Source organism: Rattus rattus, chromosome 2, assembly GCF_011064425.1.
Source record: "Rattus rattus isolate New Zealand chromosome 2, Rrattus_CSIRO_v1, whole genome shotgun sequence".
In the NCBI taxonomy this organism is placed as follows: domain Eukaryota; kingdom Metazoa; phylum Chordata; class Mammalia; order Rodentia; family Muridae; genus Rattus; species Rattus rattus.
In genome coordinates this window covers 195728181-195750322 of record NC_046155.1, presented here as the reverse complement: position 1 = coordinate 195750322, position 22142 = coordinate 195728181, and the positions used below count along the sequence as shown (strand labels likewise).

Sequence of the window (22142 nt, the reverse complement as noted above, 5' to 3'; positions counted from 1 at the left end):
CCTAACACCCCCTACCTCAATTCGGTCACCCAGCGCTTCCTCCTTGTTGCTTCCTCTCTGGTGACCGCTGCTTGATGTAAACAAGATCTCACCAGGATAAGATGTTGTGGTGGTTAAAATAAAAATGGCCTCCACTGGTTCATAAGTTTGAATACTTGGTCCAGTTGGTGGAACTCTTTGGGAAGGATTAGGAGGTGTGACTTTGTTAAGAGGTGTGTCACTGGGGGCCATTCCCTGTCTCTCTGTCTCTGTTTCCTTGGCTCTCTGTCTTTGTCTCTCTGTCTCTGTCTCTCTGTCTCTCTCTGTCTCTATCTCTCTGTTTCTCTCTGTCTCTCTGTCTCTCTCTGTCTCTCTCTCTCTGTCTCTCTCTCTCTCTCTCTCTCTCTCTCTCTCTCTCTCTCTCTCTGTCTTTCTCTCTGTCTCTCTCTCTCTGCCATGCTCCCTACCCATGATAGTCATAGACTCTAACCCTCTGAAATCTTGAGCACCACATTAAATGCTTCCTTCCATAAATTGCCTTGGCCTTGGTATCTTATCACAGAAGCAAAAAGGAAGACAGCAAGACAGATATCTCAAGGAGAAACAAAGACTATCGCTTACAGCCTTATCCGGGGAGGCACTTCCTGGACTCTCTCATGAAGACACTGTGTAGTAGGTGAAGAAAAGATTGGCACTTTCAAATACACTTTCTCTCCTACCGTCTAAAATGTCTTGAGCACTGGTTCACAAACAACATGGTCCATCTTAGAGATATGTTTGAGTACCAGATAGACAGGTGCTCAACATGTGTTTGTTTTGCTTTTACACGTAGCTTTTGTAGACACAGATTCTTTAGGGGAAAAACAATAGAGGGTTGGGAGAAAATTGTGGTGTCAGAGGATTTTGTATTAATTTGACTGTAAAGTTTTTAAACCTGTATGCATTCCTTTAGCAAGAGCACCACAGTGTCTATGGTGGAGATGGGATGACAGTTCTTGGCGAGAGTCAGTTCTCTCCTTCCGCTCTGTGGGTCTTGGGGATTGAACTCACATCCTCAGGCTTGGCAGCAAGTGTCACTATTCATTGAGGCATCTCAAGAGAACAACAACAACAACAACAAAAATCAATGTGAGCTTTGTCAAGAGAGCCATGGATCTCAGCTGACTTCCGTAACAGTGCATTAAGTCCCGAAGAGTGTCTACTAAGGACTCCCACAGGCTTCTCCCTGTGGCTTTGCTAACTCACTCAGGCTGTATCTGGCTGGCCTTAGGGTGAGCCACTTTTGCTGTTCACTGACCTCTCTCTTTTGCAATCTGGGAGAAGGGAAAAACTTCTCAACTTGAGAGTCCTCTCTGCTGGTTGGTCCCTCATGTTCTGGTTTTAATAACGAAGCACCATTCTTCTCGACAAAGCTCTCACAAGCTGAACGTTGTTTCACAATTTGCTTATTTTCATTTCTTGGGGAACTCTCTGCAGTACACTCTGTTCAGTAGGGGACATCTGCCTGTGGGTTTTTGTCACCAGGAGGTCACTTACTGCATGCCTCAGTATGCCTGGGTGCAGAGATAACTGCCATAGGGAGTGAAATACATACATACATACATACATACATACATACATACATACATACACACATACATACATACATACACACACACACACACACACACACACACACACACACACACACACACACACGCCCACTGGCAGAGAACATATAAAGGTATGTCTATGAAGGTGTGTTCAAAGTGGACAATGTGCCCAGTGTCCCTCTGAAAGTGTCCAGCCTGCTGCTGGGCTTGGATCTTCAACACTCAGAAACACTGTAACACTGAGTGCTTTAGTAAAAGTGGGCTTGGGTCCTCTGGGAAGTTCTGCTTACTCTGTGAGTATTAACTTCCCAGGAACATTTTGCATTTTCATGGGATGCTGGAGTGAGAATCGGGATAATAGATGCTTCTGTTTCACTCTTGAAGCCCTGGTCTTCCCATGGCCAATTTGCAAGTGAAATCCTACCCTGGCTTTGTTTGCACACTGGACTTCGCTTGTGAGGCTCTAAAGTACTTTGAATGGATTCCCCTCTGCTCTCCTCCCTCCCCCCCCTTCCCGCTTGCCCCACAGACTGGTTGGCTTCAAGCTTCATGCCATACACACATTCATGATTCTTATGTACTCATATACAATCTGGGACCACGAATGAATAAAATCGTGTGTCTTTTTGTCTTTCCGGGACTAACTCAGTTTGCTTAATATAATTATCTCAACTTTCATGATTTTCCAGTAAACAACATAATTTCATTCTTCTTCATGGCTGAGAAGAAAAATTCCAGACGTCTATATTTTAAGACCTGTCACATCTCACAAAGACCAAAAATCTTAGATAAAAGAGAAACTGTAAGGAACACATTCCCAAAGCTAGAAGTCAATTGCACCTAAATATAGATTATCATTAGATTTTTCAATATCTATGTATGTTATTGGATCTTGAGTAAACTAATTGGTTGAATATGAAATAGTCTCCAAACCAAATAACATACGGTGGCAATACTTGACAAGGAAGCCAAATGGCCTCTTTCACTGTTAAAATGGTGTTTCTAGCAGCGGCGTGCTGCCACTGGACCCTGCAGACTCTCAAGGGCCAGTGCCTTCACTCTACCATGTGGTGTAGTCTACTGGCAGCTTTAAACTAGTGGGAAGATTTACTGTGTAGCACAAGCCACATACTGCATCTTGATTTTTCCCTGGACAAATGAGTACTGGACACTCACATCTCTCATGGTAGGTAGGCCTTCCTTCTAAACTTCCTTCACGTGAAGCATGTTGACACATGGAGGCTGTGTGACAGTCTAGATCTAAGTTGAGCCTTTGTTCCTCTTTGGAGCAGTAGTATGCACAGAATCAGGGGTGCCCGGGATGGAGGCATCTCTGAGAATTGAACTTGGATGGTCAAGCCTGCCTAATGGAGAGCAGTTACAGCCTTAAGGGTAGGGAGAAGTTACCACCTTAAGGGTGGGCCACTTCTTTCCTTCCTATATTCAGGGTTTTCTTCTTAGTCTAACCCTTCCTTCATCAATTTTTCTCCTAGGTTTTAATTCTTAAATTCAATTTGGCTTTGAATTTTTTATTGAATTGAATATATATCTATTTCTATACCTATATCTATCTATCTATCTATCTATCTATCTATCTATCTATGTGTCTATCTATCCATCTGTCTGTCCATCTGTCCATCCACCCATCTGTCTGTCTGTCTGTCTGTCTGTCTAGAGTGGAGAGTTTCTCTGTGTAGCCCTGGCTATCCTGGAACTCACTCTGTAGACCAGGCTGGCCTCAAACTCAGAGACCCACCTGCCTCTGCCTCCCAAGTACTGGGACTAAAGGTGTGCACCACCAACCACCACGTAGCTTCTTCTAGATATTTTTAATCTCTCGTTCAGACCATGATTCTGTTAGGTAAGGTATGAATCACACTGAGTAAATGCAATTGATTATCTGTATAAGCTGACAAAACTCTTGCTGGTGCCTTTCTGAAAGTCTTAGGAAGGATGTGATCAATACTTTCCTCTGGGTCACTGGCACTGGCAATGAACAGCACAGCACAGTGTCTGGGTTTGGCAGGCAGATGGATCTCCGAGTTCTGGTGTGTAAAGTGAGTTCCAGGGCAGCCAAGGACACACAGTGAAACACTGTCTTGAAAAGAAGAGAAGGAGGAGGAGGAGGCGGAGGAAGAGGAAGAGAGGAGGAGGGAGAGGGGAAGGAAGGGGAGGGGGAGAAGAGGAGGAGAAAAAGGAGGAAGCAGCTCTGGGTTTGATTCCCAGCATCGCATAAAATCAAACACTGTCTCCCATGCCTTTAATTGTAGCACTTGAGAGATGGAAACAGAAAGATTAGAAAATCAAGGTCATTCTTGGCTACACTGGATGTTGGAGGCCAAGCTGAGCTACAACAGACCCTGTCATGAGAAGAAGAAAAGGGAGGAGATGGAGGGGGTGGCAGGAAAAGAGGAGGGAAGTCAGGGATTCCAAGTGGATACACTGAGCTGGAAGGAGGGAAAGTCATAAAGAGTGGTCAGCACAGTCACTTACGGAATTATTTACTAATTCAGTAAGTATTAATCATTAAGTCATCCGATATTTACTCAACATTATACATATATATATATATTTTTCCAGGCACTACAGCAAATGCTAAGAAATAGCAGTAGAGTCCTCATAAGCCTGCATACATTCTAATGGAAGAAGACAAATTACACACACACACACACACACACACACACACACACACACACACACACAGATTCTGCTCCGAAAGGGTTTTAATGAAAACTACAACAACAAAGGTTGAAATGGTGATGAGTCTGTGGTAGTGTAAGGACGGTGGTTTTAGGCAGCGCGGTTTAGGAGGGTCTCACAAACGGAGCCACCTATGATCAGACCCTCACGGGAGGAAGCAAAGCAGGACTCAAGCCATAAGGGCGGTGGGACAGGGTGGCTTTCTAGATAAAAGGATAAATGTCACTCCAACAATCAGAAGTCAGGGAGACCCTGCTGTGTTCCAGGGTCAGTGCCTGACCCAGAGCTGGGCACAGAGACCCAGCAGCAGATGACAGAGAGAAAACTCTTTGTCTCTGTAGAGCTTGATGTCTACTGAGAGAGGGCACAACTAACTCAAGGACACACACACACACAAACCGGAGAGAAAGCTCAGGCAGTAAAGTGTCACTGCCCAAGCATGAGAACATGGTTTGAGTCCTCGGAGCTGTGTGAAGGGTCAGGCGTGGTACTGTGGGTTTATAATCCCAGCACTAGGGAGGTAGAGGCAGATGGATTCCTAAGGCTTATAGCCAGGTAGCCTTGGCTAATTCATCAACTCCACGATAGTGAGTAGCATTGTCTCAAAAAATAAGATATATGGCTCCTAAGGAATGACACTTGACATTGATCTCTGAGCTCCATATGCATGTATACACATACCCACATGTATCTGTATATGCATGTGCACCAACACACACACACACACACACACACACACACACACACACACGTGTACACACACATTTTGCTCAAGTTTAAAAGGATCATACAAATGACAGTAAATTTATGAGTTATAGAAAGGCATACTTGTATTCGTGTGATCAGACGCTTGCGACGTCCTGTGAGAACTGAGGAGGGTCCAAGCGCAGCTCCCCGCTCCCATCTGACATCTCCCAATGCTTTACACTTGACTTCGCACCGTCAATAATCCCACACAGCCTTGGCTGCTCAGAGAGCTTCAGGGCAATCTGCTCCCTGGCATGCTTTCTAGAAACACGTTGGTTTGGGGAACTTAGAGCCACCTGCACCATATGTCCTAACTCTGCACAGAAAAGCTATCCTCAAGCTTCTGTACAGCAGGGACTTCCAGAGCTGTACCCAAGAGTCCCTGAGGGCAAGAGCTAGAGTGAGAATGGGGGAAACCTACTCGAGTACCTAAGTCCATCCTGGGCCACATTCCAGCCTTTTTTGTGTATGGTTTTGTTGTTGTTGTTGTTGTTGTTGTTGTTGTTGTTTTGTTTTATTTTGTTCTGTTTTGTTGAGACACTTTCTCTGAGTAGCCCTGGCTATCCTGGAACTCAGAGATCTGCCAGCCTCTAGGTACTGACTGGGATTAAAGGTATGCGCCATCATCGCTTGGCAATTCCAGCAATTATGATTGATATTTGGCCTTACAGTAATTACTTCACTCCCTAACCTGGTCCGTCTGAGGGGTTAATGATGGCAGCTCCAAAGCTTTCTGAAGATTATACAAGATCACACACACAAAGACAGACTCGTAAGGGTGAGGATGAGACCATTCTCCTGGCAGAAACTAGGATTCGTACACTTTTGTCTGAACAAAGGTTTTAAGTGGCCCATGTAATGTTGGAGCTAGGCACACAAATAAACTGAAAGGAGCTCGCATAGACCTGATGAGCCAGTTTAGTCCAATTATCCCAAGATACATACTTAGTGGCCATGAGAAACTGCTGGGAGCATTGAGGAAGGATGCAGCAGAAAAGGAAAAGTCAGCCAGCTTCGAATGGCTTCCTGGTGTCGTACTTCCTCACCCTGTCCCATGGGGACAGAAGTCAGACTGGTGATGTAATGCAGAGACTAAAGCCTCAAATGTAGAAAAAGAGGTTCTCCAAAGTTGGACCCCAAAGCTGAGGGGGTGTTTTTATGAACCAGCAAATAACTGATTAGCCCAGGCACACATGCCTGCCGTCCGTCCAGAAGGAAATCTTAGCATCAGCAACACCCACACAACAAACAGAACCCTAATCATCTTTTACTGGCTCATAGATCACAGGAGCAGGCATACTGTCCAAGCCCCAGGGACTGCAGGGAAGCGCTCCACAGGTGTACATAGGCCTCCTTCAGCTCAGCTGGTTTGAGACCGCTGCACCGGAACTTCCCTCAACCCAGAGTCCCCAACTCAGAGAAGGAAGTCAGGCTGGCACTTCCACACCCACGGAGAGAAGCTGGGCATCTTACGACTACTTCACTGTTCCGTATGCACCCAACTAAATTCTACACACACTAAACGGGAAGGAAGATGATATTTCCAAAGGGCAACAGAAATTGGAAATAGTCAGGAAACCCAAAGCTTACTACACTACGGTCCAACCAGAAAAGAGCAACAAACCCCACACAGCATTCGCATGTCGAAGCAAGTGAACCCCAGACTTACTTCCCGGATTTTGGAGTCTTTCAGCCACTAACCATTTGCTTCTTATTGCTCACCAAAGTACAATGCGTAATCTGTGGGGTACTACGTGACTTAGACACAGCATGCCTGGCTTGTTACCATCCTACGGAAGAGCCCATGAACAAGGTTATTAAATCTTTCTTTTAATGTTGAGGCCACCGAGCCTCAGTGGGAGAGAAACACACACATTTACCCCAGGACTCACACAAAATAGATTCCAGATCATGGCACTGAACTATGGGCTTCTGACAATAAGGTTTTGGGGTCCATGTGTTTCACAGAGTCAAACTCTTAGTGCCACAGTGGTATCCAGCCTCTGTGGAGAGCAGAACCAAGTGCCAAGTTTGGGACCTCATGAGAGAGGTAGGTCAGCCAACCAGTCCTGACCAGCGGAGCGAGTACAAGAACTCAGAGGGAGGGGTGGGGAGCTCCATCAGAAACTCCTCAAAAGCTGAGGTAACTTCTTCAGGCAAACCTGCTCTTGCCAGAAGAAAGACCAAAGGTTTCTCCAGAGTCCAGCAGAACAGTGTCATTTGAAAATCTCCTTGAGGGCTGGAGAGATGGCTCAGTGGTTAAGAACACTGACTGTTCTTCCAGAGGTCCTGAGTTCAAATCCAACCACATGGTGACTTACAACCATCTGTAATGGGATCCAATGCCCTCTTCTGGTGTGTCTGAAGACAGCTACAGTGTACTTATATATAAATAAATCTTTAAAAAAGAAAATCTCCTTAAACCTACTGATAACTTGAAGCAGCCAGCCAAACTCTGCCTATGGTATAGTCTGAACTTTGTTTTTGCTTCTCATCAAAATAAAGTCTGGAAGTAAGAAATTTTAGCCCAAAGATTTCATGGAGGCTTTCGCTTCCTTCTGTTTTCCACACACTACGATTCTCATAAGCTGTTTCACTGCTTAACAGGTATGGAGGATATGGAAGAACTCTGTCTCTATGGTCAAGGCATGTGTGGGTGCCTCTTCTGCTGCCTTAGGTTTCTCAGACATAAGTTCTGTAACACAGGTAAGCCCACAAAAGCAGGGGTGTCTGTCTGGACCACTCGTGCATCTTCCCTGGTGGTGCAAATTGGAAACTCACTTAATGGCTGATCTATGATGATGGTAGACGGTTTTTCATATCTCTCTCTCTCTCTCTCTCTCTCTCTCTCTCTCTCACACACACACACACACACACACACACAGAGAGAGAGAGAGAGAGAGAGAGAGAGAGAGAGAGAGATGCATATATGCACGTGTGTTTACACAGGCTCATGCATGTACATGGGGAGTCCAGAGAAGTTTTCTGTATCTTCCTCTCTATCTCTACCTAGTTTTTTTTTTAAAAGCAGGATCTCTAACTGAACTTGCAACTCCCCAGTTTGTCTAGGCTCAGCAAGCCTCAGAGAGCCACTTGTCTCTGCCCATGACTTGTTGCTTTTTGTCAGCATTTTACATTGCCGTTTGTGTGTTTAGAGGTTAAATTAAAAATAGATCCAATTATTGTAAAGTACAATGACAGCACTGGACAGGAAACAGCAAACATATCTCCCTTCCCCTGGTAACAGAAGCTGCAGCTAAGACAGCACTGACTTCCTTCTTCCCCGATAGCACGTAGGTTTCAAAGCCACTACATGGTTGATCATATGACAGAAGAAATACATGACCTGCAAAGGGCACTGATTACGTAGACAGTGGTTTTCAGTGAGGACCAACATCTTCACACGCAAAGGGCATAAAGGGCCACCTCTGTGGCTCTTCTGAAAGGAAGTCTATCTGTGTTTTGCTTCCTTTAACTACATCTCTATTTTAAGTTCATTTAAATACTTGTAATCCCCGTGTACTCCCCTTTTATACAAATTGATGGGACATTGAGATCAGTTTTGTTTTGAAATTTATGGACAGCTACTGACCATTGAAGACAACCACCATTATCACATTCTCATAGTGTACTGATAAGGCAGAACCTACCCCAGTCTGTTTTTAAAACTGTGGCCTTCGCTCTGATAATACATAAACTCTCAACTGTAGTTAGTGGGGTGGTTGGTCTTTATTGTCAACTTGACACAATCTAGAGTCACCAGGGAAGTCACCTGAGATTGCTCAGATCAGAATACCATGGTTATGGCTCTGTAAGAGATCGTCCTGATTAATGGTGGATATAGGAGGGCCCAGCCCACCATGGGCAGCACCATCCCTAGGCAATCAGGCCTGGGCTGCATAAGAAAGCTAGCTGAGCATGAGCCAGAGAGCAAGCCAGTAAGTCACATGAAAAGATTATTCCCATAAGTTAATGACAGTGTTGAGCAATTCCTGTTACCAGATGTTATTGTAGCTGCTGTCACGTCTAGCACAGGCCTTCATGTGCTTGTGGGGCAGCTATGAAAAAAAACCTACCACACTGCTAGACCTATGAGAGTACAACCCACACCATTATGTACAGTGCCCTATGCTTGAGAATGATGATAAAGGCTGTGCTCTTGGCTTACATGTGTACTTCCTGTAGAGCTTATCATTATTCTAAAGTGCACTCATATATGTGTGTATGTGTGTGATGTATGGGTGTTTGTATGTGTACAAACATATGCATACATACTCGTATATGTACATACATACACATACACACATGTGCTAACTGTAGAACAACTTTAGACAAGTCCTTCAGGAGGAATTCTCCAGGATGATATTATTGTGACAAAAGATGACAGCTCCATGCATGTCATTGGCCTGAAGACCTCTCAGCATGACAAGGTGTGCAGGTGGAGGTGGGTCACAGTGATATGGACAATCCTGACTCTGTACAGCCCGAGACTGTAGTGAGTATAGTTTTAGGTTAGTACCATTATTCCTTTGTTTTGTTTTTGAGATAGGGACTCCTATGTGCCTCTGGCTGGCGGGAAGCTTACTGCGTAGCCCAAGGCTGGCTCTGAACTTGCTATAATTGCCCCAGTACTGGGATGTACAGGGATGCACCACCACATATGGCTGTGTCTGCTTTTAAACTGAGAAGCTGGGGCTGGAGAGATGGCTCAGTGGTTAAGAGCACCGACTGTTCTTCCCAAGGTCCTGAGTTCAAATCCCAGCAACCACATGGTGGCTCACAACCATCTGTAATGAGATCTGATGCCCTCTTCTGGTGTGTCTGAAGATAGCTACAGTGTACTCATATATAATAAAATAAAAAAAAATAAACTGAGAAGCTTAATAAGTAAAGTAATAATAATAATAATAATAAAAAAAATAGAAAAGCACTGTAGAATAAGGAGAGAAATGAATAAAATATTTTTGCACAGCTCTGTAACACATTTGGAATTTAAGCTAAGTGTTTTTTTGTTTTTTTGGTTTTTTTTTCTTTTTCTTTTTCTTCTTCTTTTTCCTTTCTCTTTTTTTCGGAGCTGGGGACCGAACCCAGGGCCTTGCGCTTCCTAGGCAAGCGCTCTACCACTGAGCTAAATCCCCAACCCCTTAAGCTAAGTGTTAATGGCACATTCAAGCACTTCAAAAAAATTTCAGGTTTATAAAGTAACATAGTAAAAGTTAATTTATGTAAGTTTATTATTGAAGAAGAAAAAAATTGAGATAAGGTCTCAGTGTAGCCCTGGCTATCCTGGAACTCACTGTGTAGACCAGGCTGGGCTCGAACTCACAGAGATTTGCTTTATGCTGCCATAATTAGCAAGAAGACCATTTTAAATTACATGTAAGCTAAGAGTGTGGTGCATACGAAGTCTACAGCTTCTCCATTGTGGTGCCCTGGGCCTTCACAGCCGTTCATCACCTTTCACTCACCTCGAGCCACTTGCAGGCCTGCCACGGCCTCCATCATGTCGGCATGCTCGTGATGGGCTGCACGGGCTGCGTTTGTGTCGGATCCTCTGTAGTGTTCATTGAAGAATAATCACCCACAATGCATTTCCCTCCCTCCTTCCTCTCTCCCTCTCTGCTTTCTTTATTTTAATTAGTTTATGTATGCGGGTGCACATGTGTATTTGTGAACATGCTGAGAGCAGGGGGGAGAAGACAACGTTGGGAGTCATGTGAAATGCTATCCACCTCCTTCGTCTAGGGTCTCCTATTGTTGTGACAGGAGATGCCCCTCCCATCAAGGTTTCCTTTTAGGGGGTTAGGCAGGGAGAAGAAGAGGAGAAGGAAGGTTAGAAATAAAAAAGGATGGGAGGCGGAAGCGGGGAGAAAGGGAGAGAGTGGGAGGGGGAGGGAGGGAGGGAGGGAAGGACGGAGGGATAGTAAAACCATTGCATCATGTGCTGTAATTAGCCTGCTCAAGCACCTAAATAATCAGAAAGCGCGTGCAGCTGAGCCATGGGTAGCTAAAGAAGGACCCACAGAAGTGGTTGGTAACCTCATCCTAGCAGCACTGCGTGTTTCTAGATCCAGAGCTGCCTTGCTTCGTCCAGACACTCATATGCGTTTTGAATAATTGACCTGGAACTTAGCCTGAATATTCAAGCCATCACGAACTCCGCTGGTTATCTGCACGGAGCTAAAAATAATGCGCTCATGTGCACCTCCTGAGGAGAACAAACTGCCTCACATTCTTCCCTGCATTGAGAAACCCGGGGCAGATTGATTTTCCACACTTTGGCTAACTTTCCAGAGATGTTGTGGAAAGTGGTTCTAAACCCTTTAAGTCCTTGATTCCTTTCTTTCCCCCAAAGAGACAGGGTTTCTCTGTGTAGCTCTGGCTATCCTGGAACTCCATCTATAGACAGGCTGGCCTCGAACTCATAGAGCTCTGCCTGCCTTTGCCTCCTGAGTGCTGCAGTTAAAGGAATATGCTGCCACCACCACCTAGCTTATTTACATATATAATATATACATGTATGAGAAATGAATATTTAACATATTTAATTTATTATAAATTTAGTATATAATCTATAATATATATTCTTTTCCAGTCATAAATGTAATGATCACAGTATTTCAGAAGACTGAAAGATAATATATATTCACACATTACTGATGGTTTTCTCATTCAATATTTCCAGACCCTCACCAGGTGGGCTATGATATTCTTTGGTAAATGATCTGCTATCCAAAACTGTCTCGTGTTTTCTCAGTCAAAAAGGCTTTTATTAAAAAGTAATTATAGATACCCATTAATAGTAACTGGGAAGTGACACTTCCCATTCATTATATCATTTCCATATTCACTGAAAACAAACTGTTAAGTATATATTATACCTCAGTTTCCAGAAGACAGAGAGCATAAAATAGACTGGGAGCTAAAAATGGACCCGATTTTGTAGGATTAAAAGGTGCATGCTACACGCGCTGCCATCAGCACAGACACACTTCAGGTCCACACATCTGCCTCTGTCTACTGGGCCCACAGACATTCACTACAGAGGAAGGAGGGCAGAGGGGGCCTAGAGAGCGCAGTCAAACAAACAGGGTCACACCCGGCAAGCAGGGATCGTTTGCACACCTGCCTTTCCTGGAAATGTTTGGGTTCATTGTTTTCTCAGGTTCACGTGCAGTTTCACTGGGTCCTGGAAACACCTGCCCTGTGTCAACTGCGTCAGCTCTGGGAGACCAGACCATTTCACAGTGAGTAAGTAGACAGGGCTGGGACCTTTTTTTAAAAAAATTTATTTATTTATATGTAGTGTTCTGCCTGCATATATGCCTGTATCCCAGAAGAGGGCGCCAAGATCCCACAACAGATGGTTGTGAGCCACCATGTGGTTGCTGGGAATTGACCTCTGGAAGAGCAGTCAGTGCTCTTAACTACTGAGCCATCTCTCCAGGCTGTGGCTTTTTAATACAGTTCTTCATATTGTGGTGACCCCCGACCCTAAAATTATTTTTGTTGCTATTTCATAATTAATTTTACTACTGTGATGAATCATCATGTAAATAAGTGATAAGCAGGATATCTGATATGTGACCCCTGTGAAATTGTCATTCGATTCCCAAAGGGGTTGAGACCCACAGGTTGAGAACCACTGAGCTCCAGTATTTTGTGTTGGATAGACAACACTTTACAGTCTGAGGTAATCCTAAACTAAATTGCATCTAGAAATATAAGGGCTGGGACATGACTTGTTAGTGGAGTGCTTGCCCATCAGGTTCAAGGACCTGTATTTGATCTCCAGCACTGAAAAACAAAAGTGAACAGGAAACTCAATTTTTGAGTCAATGAGGAACCACTGATGTAGCCACACACAAACAAATGTTTATACACACATAATTATGAAATAATAAAGTATAAACTAATAAACCCACCCTTATTTTGAGAAGGTGTGCTGGTTAGTTTAACTGTCAAACTTGATACAAACTAGAATCACCTGTAAAGAGAGTCTCAGTAAGGAATTATCTAGACTATGTTAGCTTGTAGCCATGTCTGGGGTGAGGTTATCAATTTATAAAGAAAGACCACTGTGGGCCGCACCATTCCCTTGGCAGAGGGTCCCAACAATGTAAGAGAGAAGAAAGCTATCTGAAAGCAAGCCAGCTAGCAAGCAAGATCAATACATTTATTTTTTTCTCTGCTCCTGACTGGGACATGCTACTTTGAGTTCTTGCCTAGACTCTCTGGAATTGTAAGCCAAGTAAACCTTTTTTATTTTTATTTCAACACTGATATTTTTATTATTTGCTTTATTAACAGTATAATATGTTCATGCACTCAGCACGTTTATAACAGATTCACTATCCACAATGTTTGATTCAAGTTACCAAATAGTTAGTTGAACATGGGGGAAGAAATGAGTTTTCTTTTTTCATGTAATTGGCTAAGCTATTTTTGAGAGTGAAAGTTAATATTGCTATTTACAACTTAAGTTTTCAAGCTTCCTGTCAATCTGACCATAAGTCTACTGCCTAGGCCAGAGGACTGCCCATCAGTCTTTCTTGTCGGAGAGCAATCAATCTCTTGAACCACTTTTCCTCAGCTTCAGCTTTTTCAATAAATAAATTTGGATGAGCTAGAGAATTGTCATCTTGGTACTTGATAGCCATGGGGATGCTGTCAGAGTCTATTTCCTTTCCAGTGCTGGGTGGGTCAGCAGCTACTGATGCTGGTCCTGATGCTGGAGTCACATGCTTCACTTGGCTCTACCGACTTTTTGACATCTTTACTTGATCTGGATGTCTGCTGAACAAAAGAATCACTTTCAATTGCTTCAATTTCATTTACTCTTTTTACTTGTTCTACCAGGGTGGCTTGGTCTTCTTCTTTTCTTCTCTTTGCTTCTTCCTCATTCCTTTCTTTGACTTCTAATGCTTCATCAGCTTTTGCAGCAGCTTCAAGGACCAATTGAAGTCTGGCTTTGGCCTGCTCAGCTGGAGGCAGATGTTCTAATCCGACTTTGATGTTTCCACAATCCCCGCGTTTGATGCTGTGCGCCTCTTTGTCTTTGCCTTTATCCTTCTCCTTTTCTCTCTTCTCTTTGTCCCGAACTTTACGTCTGTCTCTGTCCCTGGACCTACTACGAGTTCTTCTGTGACTGGATCTTCCACTGCTTCTACTATGTGAGCGTGGACGAGGTGTTGGCCTGGACCTTCTTGTTCTGCTTTTTGACCGAGACCTCTGAACTCTATAGGATTTCCCTCGGCCCCTGGAACGACTGCGACTTCTTTTTCTTCTGGAGCCATAAGAAGAGCTGCTGCTTGATCTGCGCCTGCATCTCCTCTCATAAGAATGTGAGCGAGGCTGGCGGTCTCTAGACCAGGATCGTGACTCCGACCTTGGCCTCCTCCGGCCCTTCTTGCGGCTGTACGTCCTGCTGTCTGAAGAGCTGCTTGAAGATGACCGCCTCCGATGTTTCTTTTTTCTCTTGCTTTTGCTTTCTTCTTCAATGTCTGAAGACCTGCGTCCCATTTCTGGGTCGACCTTTGGGTTCGCACCTCCTGAAGTGGGGACCTGGAACTCCCTCTTCTAACCTCGGCGCCACCGGCGTCCTCAGAACTTGCTTCAATTTAAGCTCAGCGCCTTCCTGGTTCCCCCAAGTAAACCTTCTAATCCCTCATGTTGCTTTTCACAAGAGAAATGAAATCGAGTCAAGAGATACAGAGATGGACTCCAACCTCCAATCTACTGATTTATCCCAACCCCCCTTTCCTTTATCCTGCACAGCACCCATAATGCTGAAATTACAATAAAAACTTCAGTAACATCTTTGGATTATTAAAAGGGATTTGAGAAAAATTCACTTGTTCCAGGAACTGTGAGATAAATTAATGAATTACATTTAATAAATATACATCCTTTTTATACTCCTGTGGAAAAGGAATAGGTGATGTTTTTAAAATTTAAGGAGCAAAGATGGCCAAGTGACATCAGAATCCAGGGGGCAGAACCGGGAGGAAGCTCTCAAAGAACATCATAAGGAAGTGGCATCGGTCACATTGCAGCGCCTCTATGCCACTGTTCACTTGTGTGCTGAGTGGGGGACATTTTGCTCCCAGTGGCTTCCATCCTCTGTGGCCACCCTGGAAACATGTGCCAAGATCTCAGGTCTCTTGGCCCTCTGAGTCTTTACAGAACTATTGCTCATTGGCTTTGTTATTTGAGTGTGTGTGTGTGTGTGTGTGTGTGTGTGTGTGTGTGTGTCTGTATGTGTAAGTGCGTGTATGTGTGTGTGTGTATATATGCATAAGTGTGTCATTGTCTGTGTGTTTGTGCTTTGTATGTGTGTCTGTCAGTGTATGTGTGTGTGTTTGTATGTGTGAATTCCAGAGTGCATGTGCAAGGCTTCATCACTGAGCCATTCCCTTCGCCTATATTTGAATTTTTGATACAGTATTTCACTCTGTAGTCTGGGCTGGCTTCAAACTTACAGCAAACTTCCTGCCTCAGCCTCCCAAGTGCTAACACGTTAGGCATAAGCTGCCACGCCAGTTGCATTGGCTTTGCTGTTTAAAAAGAAAAACATTACTGAAGCACAATCAACGTACATGGGACAGGCTGCAAACAACCCCGAGTGTATACAGTTTAACCAGAGGCGGGGTCACGCCTGTGAAACCACCTCAACAACAAAGATAATAGCCACACATTCACCATCTACTGTCCCTGTCAGTGTTTACCTTCTTCCTCCCACCATGCCCAAATCATCTTCTATTTTCCCTTAAGATAATTCAGAGGGCCAGATGGCTCAGTTGGTAAGATCTCGCCCTGCAAGCCCAAGGATTTGAATTCAGTCTCCCAGAATTCATAATAAAAGTGTCCTCACAGAACAGCAGGCTCCTGTGATCCCAGTTCTAAAGAGACAGACAGAAAAGACTTATGGGACTCTCTAGCCAGGCAGTCTAACTTAGTTGATGAGCCCCTGTCCCAATAAGAAACGCTGTCCCCCCAAATAAAGTGGAAGACAATTGAGGGAGATGTCTAACACAGACCTCTGACTTCCACATTTACACATAAACACGTATACATGCCCTGCACATGCACATATGCATGCACGTGCAGGCACACACACACACACTTTGAGTTGCCCTGAAGCTCGAAGGCATCTGCTAATCTGTGCAAACCCTGCACAGCAATCTGCTTAGTCGGCTGGCACATGTTTCACATAGGAAAAAAAAAAAATAGAAGAAGAATAAAATGCAAGCAAATTCCAAGAGAGCGGAGAACATACTTGGCTTGTTTAATAAGCCTAAGGAAAAGAAGTATTCGCCTCGGCTTTAAGCCAGCAGAGCTTTCTTCCCTGTGGGAAGTGGGGGAGGGGAGGCCTGCCAGGAACAGCTCAACACTCAAAGTGGCCACGTGTTATCAGAAAGAAGAGATGGCATTGCTTAAGGAAATGCCCACTCCGGGTGACAGAAATCAAGCCACTTCAGCTCAGGGAAGCCCTCGTGTGTCTGTGGGGGGGCTGCAAGGACAACTTCTCCCCGAATGTTAATGGACTGACTGGAAGCTTTAAGGAGAAAAGCAATGCTCAGATTTAGTCTTTGAGCTGCATCTGCTCTGAGGGGGGAGAAAACCCTCCACTTCTCTTTTTCTTGTTAATGGTGGGAAATTTAAGGAAAAGCATGATTCTGAATACGTAGATTCTTCTATTCATTAACTATGTGAGCCTATGTACATGTCATTTCACTCTGACTTCTTACTGAAATAACGAGAGAATTGAACTTAAAAACCACTTCAAAGTCCCTTCAAGCTTTAAAGTGTATAGAGTGGGATACTTTCGGTAATATCTTTGATCTGCGAGGGCCTCAGCTGGTTCAGATCTATCTCAGAGCGGGAGGAAGGCAAGTGCCCTCTACTAACCCAACAGTCCTTCCCACAGCTCTTCTCTGTTGCTACTATTAGAAAAGCTACTATATATCCATTATGTAACTCTGGATTAAGATGAAAACAAACCCAATAACATTTTAAACTGTTTCCAGAGAGGGTGGAGAGCCATGCCACAAAACTGTCCTTGTGAGAAATATTGCTAATTCTAGACACCCCTAGGTATCCAGAACAGCCTGCCACATGTCCTGTGTAACAACCCCATGGTTTTAGAGAGAGAGAGAGACTTTCCCCAAACAAAGGAGGCTGAGAAAATTGACTTTCACTTTTACTTCTATAATGTATGTTGGGGCAGGTTCCCATGCATTAGGGCTTCCCCAAAGAGAAGCAAGTGACTGGAGAGTAACGGAGTTCAAGCACAGTCATTATGACAGACCTTGCCAAAACCATTTGGCCTACAGGGCAGCAAGACTTCTGGGCATAGCAATGTGATTCCAGAAAGCCTGAGATTTGCAGGGTCTCCAAATAACAAGGCTAGATTCTGTCATAACTCTATGTGGTTGTCACTCCACATGTTGTGCACGGCTCTAGGCACTGGAATCACCATCTTAGAAAGCCTTCTGTGGGCCCTTCTCTGTCCACACCTCTCCTCACCCAGGAAGGCCACAAGTTACCCAAGGGACATCCCACTTCTAAGTTCATAACACAGTGACTGCTCTGGTTATGCAGGATCCAGAATTACCTAATAGGACTAATAGGAACCTTTCCCCAAGGGGCAATCATTTGTCCTGTCTGGGGTGCTCAGAACTAAGGACTATCTACTGGGTTGTTGTTTCGAGAGACTGTGTATGTGGCTTACACTGTGCATGCACAACACTACCATGAAGCGAAGGGAGTGGCCCATGAGCGGAACCTTCTCCACGTTCGGGTCTTAGGCCTTGCATTTGAACACATTTTCTCCAGCGTTGGCATTTGAAGACCATCACCTGCCTCCCACGCCGTGTCATCTGAGCATCCTGTTGACTTGCAGAGATGCCTCCCTCAACATCCCGAAGTCATCTGGCCGCGCAGCTGAGTGGAAACCCTGTGAGTCACGGCTGTGCCGCGCACATCTCATGGTCAACTTCAAAATCCATCAGACACATTGTTTACATAAGCTCACCTTGTAAAAACTAAGCTGTCACTATGAAGTTCACAGAAGAACAACACAGGGAGCATGTCAGTTTCTGCACTCGAAGGTCTTAATCGAGCTGGGCAGGGAGTGAAATAGTCTACAAACACTAATTCTCCAGAAAAGGCCCCCGGAACAGCCCAAGTCAGGCAACCACGGAGATTTACGCCCCCCGCCCCCCAGCACCGGTAAAGAAGATAAACACACAAAGTCCACTCTGTAGTGAAGGGCACGCCTTGCCTCAGCTTATAAATCCCCAACCCTTCCCTTCACAGAGTAAACAGACTTCCCCCCCAGCACTGTTATCTCTCGGCTTCTCCACTGAGGTCTTCAGAAAGCTTCCAGCCACTTTTATCTGGAAATTCCAATTTTGCTACAACGAGGTAACTACCAAAACGGGAGGGTATCTTTTGCCAGACCCATGAAACTGAATCTCTTTGATGTTTTCAGTGCCAGGTACCTCCTGCTCGCTCTCGTCTTTGTTCAATATTCAATCCTGCCCTGTGGCTCTGCCCCTTGTCTCTTCCTACTGAAACCATGACACTTCTTCAAGTCCCAGCTCAAATTCCTCCCCATTTGGCAGTGACCTTTCCCACAGTTCTGAATTCTGATAGGGACTTTTCATGACACTACTTTATCATGCACGATGTACTGTGGAATGCGGCTGATTTTCTTATGAAGCCGATTTTTCTGTTTCAGTTTCTTGGAAGTTCCCTTAGCACCTAACCTTTAAATTCAGAAACAATGCTGATTAATAAGTTTATTTTCATTGACTTAGAATATGAGAATTTAAATGAAGTGCTGGTTTCTAAATATAGCAGATATTTTATGTGGATTTACCATAATGTCTAAGAACAAACGTTTAAAATGATGACCAAGAACCTCAAATATGAAAGGATCATACCTAACTAAATATATTGTGTATGTGATTATGTATACATATGTAAGTGTATATGGAGATATAGAGTAAATGTACATTTTAGAGATATTTTTGAGAATAAGATTTGAAAACATTAAGTTTGCTCCAGTTCTACTCTTGGGTTTGGGGGTATCTCATTAAATGTTTATGGATTTAAACATCTCCAATAGGGACCTGGGTGACCATAAGAAGGAATTAACCTAAAGCAGGCTAAATGCAAACACAGGAAAACCTCTCGGTGTGGTCCAGCAGAACTCAGTGACTAAACACCAAGTTCTTGAAGATTAATCTAGAAAACAAAAGCTAAAGGGACCACAGACCAAGTGAAGACAAGTGCTTCAGAATTAACTCTGTAAACAGCTAGAGCGTTCTGTACAGAGTTAATGTGATGTTTGCAGCATGAGAGGAAAAACAAACCTTAAAGTAACCACACAAATTCTTATAAGAATTAGCACCGAAATGACCAGAGTGTTCTCTCCTGCAGGCGCCACGTTCCCTCTGCCCCTCACAGTCCTCCCTTCATTTACTCCTGAACACATCAGTGATGTCTGCATTCGATAGTTTCTTTAAAACCGTCTTCTGTTGTTGTAGGCTTCTGTGGACTTGCTACCTGTGGAAGCTTCATCTCTCTTCATCTGCCTGGAAGCCTAGAGAGGCTTCATAACAATGTCCAAGATGGCATTTCACACGCTACATACCAAAGCAGTGTCTGACTCATTGTAGATCCAATAAATGACAAACAGATGGATGGACGGATGGATGGATGGGTGGATGGATAAATGGACGTTTGACACTTGGTAGTTCCTTCCTAAATTCTGGACAGGAGTTTTCTCCCTACTAGGCTAAAGGTATCAAAAAGCACTTGTATATCTGAATCACTGCCATGTTCCACACACAAGTAAAAGTAACGGGCAGCCACTAAAAAGAGGTGAGTGTGAGGTAGCTGGGACCAAATGCCCCAGATGACCTAGAGCTAGATTTATACACTGTTAAGCAAAAGAGTATGCAGTCACCAACCCACAGCAGACTCGGCCAGTCTAAGGCGTCTTTGCCTAATCTGCAGGGCAACCTGGCTGCATTGGCATAGCCCACTCTCCAATATTTCTGAGAACAAAACATTTCTTCCGATATCAACCACATACCCTGGAGATAGTCTAACTGCCCCACTCAGAGCCTTCCGCTCAACCATCAAAACATAAGCACCCCTTATATCTGTATCTCTGATAAGGGTTAGCTCTCCGATGCAGCTTGCACTCTGACACACGCAACCTTTGACCTCATTGCCTTAAGGTTCAGTGCTCAGCACACATATAGGCGCACATGCCTATATGCACATACACATGGATGTACACACATCTGGCAATAGTTTAGCACTTCCTTGGAAAACTCCTTTCAGGTGACTGATTTAGGAGGAGTATCCCGTTAACTAGCATTTATTAACAGACATACTCGTTACTCTTTGGTAAAGACTTAGTGAGTCCTGATTCCAAATTAAACCAAGACACACTTCTTCAAGCGGGCCTGTATATCACCTACTTTCAAAAAGAGAGAGAGAAAGAGAGAGAGAGAGAGAGAGAGAGAGAGAGAGAGAGAGAGAGAGAGGCGCTAAAAATCTCCATAATGAGGCTTCTATGATAAAATAGAGAAACTCAGAAGACACTGACCCCCTGGGGGCAAGATCACCTCTCTTAGTGCCTGCTTTGGCAGGAAGTTCTTCAGTGGCTGCCTTCACACCTCCAGCAGTCCTGTGACATGAGTAAAGGCAGAGACATCGCCTCTACTTTGTAATAGTGGAGTTGGAGGGCTGTAGGGTCTGTACCTCCAGAACTGCCTAGTGGTGAGTGTCTCTCACCCCAAAGCTGAGGGGCCGAGAAAAGCAGATTCTCAGAGTTCCCTGACCAGACAGCACCAACCCCCCCCACACACACACACAGTGAACTTCAGGTTCCGTAAGAGAACCCACCTTAAAAATTAAAAAAAAAAAAAAAAAAAAAAAAAAAAAAGGTGGAGCATCATTGAGAAGATACTTGACTCCGTTCTTTGTCCTCTCACAGGTGAGCATCCCCCCCCCACCCCTCCCCACAATCATGCTGCCCTAACACCCAGAGGGCTGGGACACGAGGATCATTTTGATCTCAAGAGTTGGACACCAGCCTGGGTAACATAGTGAGACCTTTTCTCTCATTGAACATGGAGTTTTCAGTTTCAGATAAACTGGGCAGGGCTCTCAGAGTTTGTTTTGAGCCACACAACCAACAATGAGCAGAACCAGGCCTTCTTCTGTACTCAGCCCCGGCCCTCCACTCTGAGGCACAGCCTCACTGGAGATGTGGAGATACTGCAGGAATCAGTCCTGCACCAGGTACAGGGCATGTGTGAGGAGATCCTGCTGACTACAGAGCCAGCATGTTCTGTGTGTTCTGTGGCTTGTTAGCGGAGGTAGCAACAGCAACAGGGCAGTAGCTAAAACAACAAACAGAAATAAGACAGGTGACCTGACTTTGTGTAGCTTCCTTTAGAGCAGTGATTCTTAACCTCCCTGCTGCTGTGGCCCTTTCACGTACTTCCTCCTGGTGTGGTGATCCCCAACCATAAAATTATTTTCGTTGCTACTTCAGGACTGTAATTTTGTTACTGTCACGAATCATAATGTAAATATCTATGTTCTGATGGTTTTAGGGGTCCCCTGTGAAAAGGTTGTTTGACCCCCAAAAAGGTTGTAACCTATAGGTTGAGGGCCATTGTTTTAGAAATGTTCTTCTGAGCCAGGTAGCCTAGCATTCTCTCCCATGACCAATTTGACTTTCGAGAACTTGTGTCCCCTGCTAACCAGAAGGATCCTGTCACCCTTCTTGACTGTCAGCTGAGATGTTTTTATTTCTCATCCTTGCTTCCAACTCATTAACCCAGCCACGAGGAATTCAGGCCCATCAAAGTAGCATTACCGAAATCTACGTCAGTTTTCAAACCCAATACCTTGCTGTGGAGGAGAAACAATGTGGTGGCGGAATGTTTTTATTTCGTGGGCACAGAATCTCCATAACTGCCTTCCTTTTGTGGTTGAAGATGCCTCCCTTGTTTTTCCAGTCAGACAGCAAACGCCTTCCTGGACTTCCTAGATATGAAGATAAATAATAAGGACCCTAACAAATTTCGTTAT

General features: G+C 44.4%; 1 protein-coding gene across 1 annotated transcript; it reads right to left on the bottom strand.

Annotated features, from left to right (window-relative positions):
• Window positions 1–13521: 13521 nt before the first annotated feature.
• Window positions 13522–14540, bottom strand: LOC116894636 (serine/Arginine-related protein 53-like). The gene is given in 3 exon segments (XM_032896351.1): window positions 13522–13763; window positions 13765–14208; window positions 14335–14540. Coding segments are annotated over 3 exon segments (873 nt in total). The 3' UTR covers window positions 13522–13540.
• Window positions 14541–22142: the final 7602 nt, after the last annotated feature.